Here is a 10,612-nt window from a genome sequence, read left to right as displayed (position 1 = left end):
TTACTTGCTATTGCAGCTGCACACGATTGGTTCCTTAAACAACTCGATGTGGAGAATGCTTTTCTACATGGTGATTTAAATGAAGAGGTATATATGAAACTTCCACCAGGGCTTCAACCTGAATTTTCCAATCAAGTTTGTCGATTGCAAAAGTCCTTATATGGTCTACGTCAAGCAAGTAGACAATGGTTCTCAAAATTGTCAAATGCTCTAGTTTCTATTGGTTTCAAACATTCAGAATATGATCATTCCTTATTTACCAAATCTCAAAATGGTTCTTTCACAGCCCTACTGGTTTATGTCGACGATGTTATACTTACGGGAAATTCCCTCAGTAGTATTGAATCTGTCAAGAAATTTCTGCATGATACATTCAAAGTTAAAGATCTTGGTGATTTAAAATATATTTTGGGCCCAGAAGTGTCACGTTCCCGTAAAGGAATTCATCTTTGTCACGGAAATATGCATTAGATATCCTTTCTGATATTGGTTTTCTTGCTGCTAAACAATGTTCAACTCCTATGGTTCATGATTCCAAGCTTTTATATGACAGTTCTGCTCCACCTCATGATCCTACTGCTTATCGTCGCATCATTGGAAAATTATTGTATCTCACAAATACAAGACCTGATATTAGTTTTGCTGTTCAACAACTTAGTCAGTTTATGTAACATCCTACCATTCATCATTATGAAACTGCCATGAGAATCTTGAGATACATTAAAAGTGCATCTGCACAAGGATTGTTTTTTCCAACAGAATCCTCTCTTCAGCTCAAAGCTTTTAGTGATTCTGATTGGGCTTTGTGCTTGACCACACGACGCTTCATTACTGGATTTTGCATATATCTTGGTTCATCCTTGGTCTCGTGGCGTTCTAAGAAGCAAACTACAGTTTCATGGTCCTCTTCGGAAGCTGAATATCGTGCACTCGCATCAACCACTTTGTGAACTTCAGTGGCTCACTTATCTACTTCAAGATCTTCAAATCTCTTTCATTCAACCATCTATTCTTTATTGTGATAGTCAGTCTGCAAGACATATTGCTCTGAATCCCACTTTTCATGAAAGAACAAAGCATATTGATATCGATTGTCATGTTGTACGCCAACAACTTCAGGCTGGTTTATTCCATCTTCTTCCTATTAGTTTTGCAAATCAGTTAGCAGATTTTTTCACCAAAGCTCTTGAACCTGCAACTTTTTGCAAGCTTCACTCCAAGCTCGGAGTGATGAACATTCACTCTCCAGCTTGGGGGGGGGGTGTTAGGAGATTAACTCACAGCTATACAGTTAGAAGTCAACTGGTTTTTACTAGCAAGTTAATAAGTTTTTTATTAGAGTTAATTCTGTCATTAATAGTTTTATTACAGAGTTATTTTGGCAGATTTAAACTAGTTATTTGTCAACTGTGTTTATCTATATATAAACACTAGCCTATGTAATTTCATTTCAAGCAATTGATCAATGAGAATGCTTTTGCCTTTCCAATATAAACCTACACAACTTACAAGTCAAGTAAAATGCTACTGACATGGAAAGCCTAATACATGTTCTAAACACCAACAGAGAAGCAATTACCCTTCACAGGGAAATACAAATAAGCCTACACAAAGATAACTTGCGAATTCAATGTCTTCAAAGCAAAACACACAAGTACTTGAAGCACATCTCAAATAACCCCTCTCCTCCAAAATTCTACCCTGGTCAGTAACTTATCTTTAATCTTTAAGTAATCTACATGCAAACACACAATTTTTTTACGGCACAGGCGTTTCTCACAAGCGTAGTATATACAATAAACTTTCTGAATTCATCTTCAACCAACATTCAATTCTTTTGCAAATTGCAAAGTGTCTTCAACAAATTTATGGACAACATTTTTTTTAACAAATCTTCACTCTTTCTAATGTCAAATCAGAAATAAACAACAATAATTACAAATATAGAAAATAGTCTAAAACTTCATTCTTTCTAATGCAGTAAAATCACAGCACCATTGTCAGCTCATAGAATAAATATTCCAAGAAGAAAATCAATCATATAATTAAAGCCTACAACTGCTTAAGTAGTTAGATCACAATCTAGCAATAGTATTAGTATGCTCTTAAGAATCATATCCTAAATAAGAATCAAATTAAGGTAATCATGAATAATACAATAAATATTTTCCAAGAAATCTCAAAGCTAAGATAGATATCATAGGTTCATTAATGTCTTCTACAAATTACAAAATGAAAACTGCAAATGAAGCATATATAGCTACAATTAGGAGAAGTAAATTTTTAATTAATGTTTAATTTTCCTTGTAAAAAAAAGTAAAATTATAATTTTTTTAATACTCAAGTAAATCCAATTTCTGAAAGTCCCAACAATACGATTAATTGTGATCTAATTATTTCAGCTTTTAATGCAAGTTCTAACTGGCCAAATCCTAGTCCTTAGAAATTGTTTTACTTTAATTTCTTAACACTTTACATACTTCAATTAACTTAGGATGTATGCAAAGAAAAACTTCTCATAAATCTTTCTGAATTAAATGAAAACGACTGAAAACTTTGTCAGAGTTTCCTATGTTTTTACGAATTCTCTGAAAAAGTTTCTCAATTCTTTTCCTCATATTTCCACAAATTTTACAACAAAAAAAATAAAATTCCACAAATTTTATTTTCTTCACCATAGTGTCATTGAACAATCTTCTTTAATTATTTTCATAAACAATTAACTTTTGATTCCTCAAATTTTTATTTTCTTCACCAGAGTGTCAGAGACAAATTCATGAGTTACCTCAAATTTTTCACTAATAGTGCAAAAATTACCATTTTGCCTTTGTTTGGCTCTGCTATACTCAAAACCTCTTTAAAAGTCGTTCTTTCAAAATTATTCATTGATACATAATAGATCTACAAACATCTACAAACTATAAGTTCATTTAAGCCAAGAAGATAATTTTTCCTTACTTTATTCAAAACTTAGATTTTTCATAAAAAATATTCTTGTACAAAAACCTTTTTTTTTCTTCTTGAGATCTACTTCTACTAGTTGTAATCATGGATCGATCTATTAATATATTGAAACGAAGAAAATTTGAAAACTCACACGCATACCATTTTAGGCCTTACGGCCTCGTAGGGCTAAAGGAAAACGAAATTTGTTGCTTTAGTAAAAAAAAAAAAAGTAAACAGATAATTACCCCTGAAATTGTAAGTTTTATCAATTACCCCATGACGTTAACAAAACTTCAATTACCTTCTGAAATTGCACAACGTTAATCAATTTACCCCCTCCGTCAAATCCTTCTGTTAGTCTACATTACGTTTTGCAAATACATTAGATGACATTTTTTAGCTACATATTTAGCTACATATTTAAATTGTATTTAGCTACAATTTAGCTACATATTTAAATTGATATGCTTTGTTTTATAAATAGATTAGATGACATTTTTTTTAACCAATGATTTGATGGCATTGTTTCTAACGGTTTTAGTCTGCAATACTTATCTGATTTTGAAAATTATATCAAGTGACAATATACACTATTATCATTCAACAATATAATTCATTACCATGTGCCATCAACCACTATTTTGAAATCACAGAGGATGTGAAAGAATTAAATGAATAGTAAATAAATACACCTGCATTAGTTTGTCAGCAAAATTAGAAACTCATTTCACATATTGTTGGGTTTTGCGAGTTTTCTTGTGTCTCATATTGTTGTTGTTTATGGATAGCTAAATAATTTATGTATGCTTATCTTCTTGTTTCATTCTTGCACATCTTGTGCTTGGATGTGGTTTTAATAGTATAAGTATATTTTGCCTTTGCAACAAAAAAGTAGTAGGTAAGTAAATGTGAAGGGACTGAAGTTGAGCCTATTAAGTAGATCATGACAATATTGAAGCATATGAATGAAATAGAAAAGCATAGGTGCAGAATAAACAACTATTCAGTTTCAAACATAATCCAAAGGGACAACCAAATAGTCCATATAACATAGATGAAGAACCAAGTATCAAGTAGAGATTCTAAAAGATTTTCATTAAAGCTAACTGTTAATTGTTTGTCTTTAATATATTTTGAGTCAAGTATAAGAAAAAAAATATAAAAATTTTCAAGTTCGGGGGCATTTTACACATAAGTGCAAAACTTCAGGGAGGTATTTGTAAAACGTGATGTTGACTAACATAAGAATTTGACGGAGGGGTAAATTGATTAACGTTGTGCAATTTTAGGGGAGTAATTGAAGTTTTGTTAACGTAGAGGAGTAATTGACGAAATTTACAATTTCGAGGGGTAATTGTCTATTTAGTCGTAAAAAAAAAAATATACATCTTTAATGAACTCAAGAATTAGGTGGTACCTTATTCAAGATCAAATAAAACTCTTAGCAACCTAAACTAATTTTTTACACCCTACGAAAATTACATCTAAAAGAAAATGCCAAATATCAACTTTTTTTCCTGAGATCTATCCATCAAAGAGGTAGATCTATAACTTAGAGCAAGAAAATCTATATAATTTTTGTTTTCTTTTGAGATCTAATTCGGCCACCACACAATAATAGGGAAAGAAAATCTTCTTGAACAAAAAATGCTATTTCTAATGCACATAACCTCATGGTAGCAATATTCAAGCTCCATTAAAATTCTTCATGAGAAAATCAAAATCTAAGTTATAAAATTACCAAAAATAAATTAAGTTGTCAATGAATTTTCTTGAGATCCATCCATCAATATGATGGACCTTAGAACAAGAAAAAAATTCAAAACTTTTCTTCCCTCCCTTAGCCTAGGTTCGGCCAAGTATAGTCTTGGGAGAAAAACATTTTGTCACGCTACATCTTACAAAAACCTTATCATATAAGGGGATTCCTTTTCATCACTTAATGGGGCAGAACTTTGAACAGTTCTAAGTTTTTTAGTTGAGGGGAATGGTCGACCTGATGCACGTTTGAGGGAAATAAGTTCAACCCACCATGGGCTGACTCTTCTTGGAATTTGTGAGACTTGAAATTCATCCCAGTTAACCTATGATATTGAGATAAAAAAAGGGTAAGAATATGATATTAATCATTTGAAATATGCGATAATAAATTGTATGATTCTTATCGATTAAAAGTATTGGAATCAAAATCAAGATCCTACATTGCATTAAAAGTATTTTCGATGACATTTGCTTAGAAAGAGTCTTTTATGCTTATTCTCTCTCTTAATCTTTTTTTATTTGTTTTTTTCTCTCTCTTTTTTTTTAATCATTTTTTTACTTTTTCTCCATCCATCCACCCACACATACATGAGATATTACAAACACTGTCATCAAGAATGCAAGTTTAAAACCAAAACCAATAACTGCAATGCACTATTGTTCAAATGAGGGCTAAATAGTTATTAAAAAAATGAATGCACAAATATCATTACTCATGTTAAAATTGTATAACTGCATAGATTAAACTTTGACAAAAAATGATTTTTTTTTTGAAAGGAACTAGATTAAACTTTGACAAAAAATGAATGTACAAATATCATTACTATGTTAAAATTGTATAACTATATAGATTAAACTTTGACAAAAAATGAATGTATAATATCATTACTCATGTTAAAATTGTATAACTACATAGATTAAAACTTGGACATCCACTATAAACTTTAACTATAATACATATGAAACTAAAGTATTAGAATTACCTTAAAATACTACTCTTTGTTCTATACAAATGTTCTAAAAAAATTGCTCTTTAACTAATGTTTAAGTTAAATTACAACTCCCAAAATACTAAATTAATCGACAATAACCAGTAACATACTTGCTCTAATAATTTTAGAATTACAGTGGGACTTATCCTGTAGGGGACAAAGTAATATAGAATAGTATAGATTCAGCATAGAGTAGTAACTTATGAAGTGTCATCTAATATTTATGAAGCAATTAGGTATTTTCATTGTGAAGCAAAATAAACGGGTACTTATGAAGTGTCATCTAATTATGGATTCAGCATTTGAATCATTTATCAACTTTAACTAAATACTATCCAAAAAAAAAAAAGAAGAAGAAATTATACCTGTAGCATGCGCCATAAATTAGACGTACGAGATACAGTAGAGATTGTCCCTTGATATGGGATCCTTGAAGATTTATGAGTCTTCATCTTAACTCTCATTCTAGGGTTCCATTGAATTTTCATTGATTCATCAACAATATTAGCATCCACTACAAAATCATGCCAATCATCACCTCGAGGATAGTAAACAATTTCAAATGGCTTGTTCTCCTCTGCCAACTTCACTGCCTCCATTACTGCCTTCTCCAACTCATCTTTCTTTTGCTCCGCCGCGGCTTTCCTGCGAATCCCAACAAATAATTTTCCCGTTGAGTTTTTCATGAAAACAACAGCATCTCCGACGTCGAGTTTCTTCCTCTTAACAAACGAACTCCATTCAGGGATATAAAACACGTTTCTCTTGGCAAACCCGTGGCAGGCATGGTGAAACTTCCAGACTTCACCATGAACGTCAGTGACGAGGAGGTTTTGAGAAATCTCCATGCCAAGCGGAGGGAAGATATTTTCAGCACAAAACCGAGGTATGTAAAATGTATGCTTGCTTACATTAGTAGGGGCGAGAGTCCTTGTAAACGAACCAATTATCTCATCATCGTCGTTGCAATTGGGAACCTCATGAGGGTCTTGGACACAGGCATCAACATCATTGGTTATTGGAGTGAGTAGCAGTTTAGCGAAGACCTCATCAGTGTGAGGATCGGCGAGGAGATCAACCGCGGAGATGATACAGATAGTGAAAGGACGAAAACGTTGAAGATCATGAAGGGAGTGAATGTAAGCATTGGAGGAGGAAGGAGAAGCATATTCTAAGTGGCCTTGTGGAAAATAGTAAACTCTTGAATGCAACTTTGGTATTTGGACAGCAGTGCCGGTTAATGTCTGCCAGATTTGAGGGTGGACATGCGATGGTTGCTGCTGTTGGTGCTGGTGCTGGTGCTGGTTGAGAGACATGGCCGCAAGGAAGAAAGAGAGTGAGCTGACTGATTAGTTTTTTTTTCTTTCTTTCGGATATATTAATAGAATAATGAATAATTAATAAATAGTAATTCAATGAATCTTAGACGTCATACATGTACTATTACCTTATCATTTATAAGAGTTGACCTCAAATTTTAGAAAAATATTTTTTTTAGAAAAGAAAAATGTTTATTAGATACCAAAAACCTTTTAGCACTTTGACCATCAATTTTTGAATACTTAAACGAGTCTCATGTCTATATATAACTTATTAATAATATTTTAATAGTAATTTCTAATAAGCATTCAATCTCTCAAATGATATCATTCATCATTTATTAATAACTTTATATATCATTACATTTCAATATTTTAATATTAAAAATCGTGAGACTCGTTTCAAATTAAAGGTATCCATTGAGACCTTGTGCCTCATAGGTACTCAAAATTATTTCTCCCCAACGGAGGTACCTCGTAGGTACCAAGTCTTAAAATCTAAGACACCTTGGTTGAAGATGGTCTAATGAGATAGATGTGAAAATTGATGATGTGATAGAAAGAGATAGATGTGAAAATTGATGATGTGATAGAAAAAGCGATAGAGAGAAAATTAAGTGTTGAATGGACATAGAAAAATACGAAGTGTTTAAATATCATTGTTCGTAATTTTATATTATAAGAAAAAATCATTTTTTTACAATCATTGAATAACTAATGAATATGGTCTAAAATTAAATACATCAGTTATTCAATTAATCTAAAAGGTGAGTATTTTTTCACTTATTTATAATAGAGATCATAGGAAGTATATACTAGCGTCAGGGCGGAAACTAACATATTTGCTTTTCTGCTTTTCTACCGTGCTTAACTTTTTTTTTGTTTAACAAGAGAATTCTCTTGCAACAGAATACTTTTTTTTTTGAACAAACGCTTAGCTGAATACTTTTTTTCTTTTTTTGAAGGAGCTTAACGGAATACTTGTTTTACGGTCTTTGATTATAATTTTTTAGAATATAATATAATCAAATAAACATTTAACTTTTAGCCCGTTTGTTATAGCTTTTTCAAGAAAAAAATCACTTATTTTTTAAAAAATAATCACTTTTAAGAGTATTGTATCCGTTTGTTACAGATTTTAAAAAAAATCAGAATCTAAAGAGCCCGTTTGTTATAGCTTTTTTAAGAAAAAAATCACTTTTTTTAAACAAATAATCACTTTTAAGAGTTTTGCATCCGTTTGTTACAGATTTTTAAAAAAATCAGAATCTAAAAATAATCTAAAAACAGCTTCAAATGAGAAGCTGTTAGGAGCAGCTTAAAATAAAATAGATTTTTTTTAGAGGAGAGAGAAAATATAATTTAAAAGATTGAACTAATTTTGTAACAAAAAAATCCCTTTTATATAGTTGTATCCAAACAAACTAGATTATTTGTTTAAAAAAAGTGATTTTTATTACAGTAAACAAACGCAAAATAGATTCTGATTTTTCATATAATCTCTAAAATATAATCTCTAAATTATTTTATATCAAAATCACTTTTATTTTAATCCGTAACAAACGGGCCCAAAAATAATCTGAAAACAGCTTCAAATAAGAAGCTGTTAGGAGCAGCTTAAAATAAAATAGATTTTTTTTAGAGGAGAGAGAAAATATAATTTAAAAGATTGAACTAATTTTGTAACAAAAAAATCCCTTTTATATAGTTGTATCCAAACAATCTAGATTATTTGTTTTAAAAAAGTGATTTTTATTACAGTAAACAAACGCAAAATAGATTCTGATTTTTCATATAATCTCTAAATTATTTTATGTGAAAATCACTTTTATTTTAATCCGTAACAAACGGGAGTGTGATTATTTCTATTATAATGGAGTTTAACCGATTTTATTAATATATAAAAAATAAAATTGTAATTAGAATAGTTTAAATTAAAAGTAGGGTTAATTAAGTTTTTAGTCCCTATAAATATTCACAGTTTTGTTTTTAGTCCCTACAAAATAAAATCACACTTTTTAGTCACCATAAATATTACAAACACTCCTTAAAAATAAAATTACAAACACTTTCTATAAAAAAAATGCAAATTTCCGCTCCGCTTATTAGTGACTAATCTATGCTCAAGAACATATAAATCATGTAAGATGAGTTATCCCCTTCTGAATCTTTTTCATATGCAAGAGTCATGAATCAAACCTCTAATCACTTGCTTAAAGGACATTGGAATACAAGTCTTTTATCAGTTGAACCAATCAATTATTGGTAACAAACACTAATTTTAATCAACTCAAATGTTTTTTTAGAGGAGCTCAAATAAATACTTATCATTTTTTTATTTATTTAATCCCTAAAAAAAATTATTTATTTAAATGATATAATTTTTTTTTGGTGAATTTGAATGATATAGATTTTTTTTTTCGAAGAGGCAAAAATGAGACTTATATTAATAGAAGCGTCACTTCTTCCGCACAAGACGTGCTAAAAGAAAACGACGATAATTACACAAAAAGTTCAATCAAAATGGAAATAACAACATAGAATCTATCCTATACCCAAACAAAGAATAGGACAAGCTAGCCAATTATGAACCCCTAACACATAAACCGCATTCGCTGCCTTCAACCACCAGTAAGAATTAATTTGGACCTTTTCGAACACATGATGAATATTAATTTCGGTGTTATTAAACTGCCTATTATTACGTTCAGTCCATAACACCCACACACATAAGAGCCACAAAAGTTGCATAAAGGAGCGTCTAGTTGCTGCCCCTCCTGTCAAATAAGTGAACTGAAGAAAGTGATAAGACACATCAATCGGATCCGCTCCACAAGCTCCAATCCACGCACGAACATGATGCCATAATTCACTGAAAATGGGACAGGAAACAAATAAATGTTGTGCTGTTTCCACTTCCTCACAACCAGCGACACACAATTGCGCATCCTGACCAAGCATTCCATGAGCCACTAAATTCGCCTTAGTAGGCAACCGATTGCGAAGGAGACGCCAAGCAAGAATAGACACTTTCAACGGGATATGTCTGTGCCAAATCAAATCTGTAACCTCATTAGCCATATGTTACTGCCATCTGACGTGAACATATCATAAGCAGATCGAACATAATAGCTTCCTGAATTATCAAGTCGCCGTCTCCACTGATCTGATGTATTAACATGCAAAACAACGTTAGCCAACAACAGCCTACACTCCCCGAATAACTCCTCCTCCCAATCCCACAACCTCCGACGCCACTCCCACGCCTCAACTACATATCCCCCACCCCTTCGCATACATTTCCTCCACCGTCCGATTTTTATTGACACTTAAATCACATAAGCGTCTAAACCGAACCGACACCGCGATACCACCGAATGCAAAATTATTTTTCGCTGTTATCCAATGCAAAATCCAATATTTTGCAATATCATCCACTTTTCTAAGGTCATTTTGTAATCGGTGGTGGTGTAACATAAAAAAGAAGTTGTATTAACTTGTTAAATATCATTGTAAGTTATTGTCACAAATAGTTTAAACTGCTTAATTAGGTATTTATATATTTTTTTATCTTTAATTATGTTATTAACATAA

The 10,612-nt window shown here is 31.4% G+C and overlaps 1 protein-coding gene across 1 annotated transcript; it reads right to left on the bottom strand.

Moving 5' to 3' along the window:
• Positions 1-9,562: 9,562 nt before the first annotated feature.
• LOC146943368 (uncharacterized) lies at positions 9,563-10,099 on the bottom strand. The gene has a single exon (XM_085747702.1). It carries the CDS (start codon positions 10,097-10,099, stop codon positions 9,563-9,565), a length of 537 nt encoding a protein of 178 aa, XP_085603828.1.
• Between the last annotated feature and the right edge of the window lie 513 nt (positions 10,100-10,612).

This window comes from Medicago sativa, chromosome 2 (assembly GCF_051527215.1).
Source record: "Medicago sativa cultivar Bolivia chromosome 2, Bolivia_mono, whole genome shotgun sequence".
NCBI lineage: Eukaryota > Viridiplantae > Streptophyta > Magnoliopsida > Fabales > Fabaceae > Medicago > Medicago sativa.
Note: the sequence above shows the minus strand (reverse complement) of the source record. Positions and strands in the feature narration are given on the sequence as shown.

Excerpts from the sequence above, each read along its gene's own strand:
- LOC146943368 (XM_085747702.1), bottom strand. The coding sequence starts at position 10,099 with ATGGCTAATGAGGTTACAGATTTGATTTGGCACAGACATATCCCGTTG.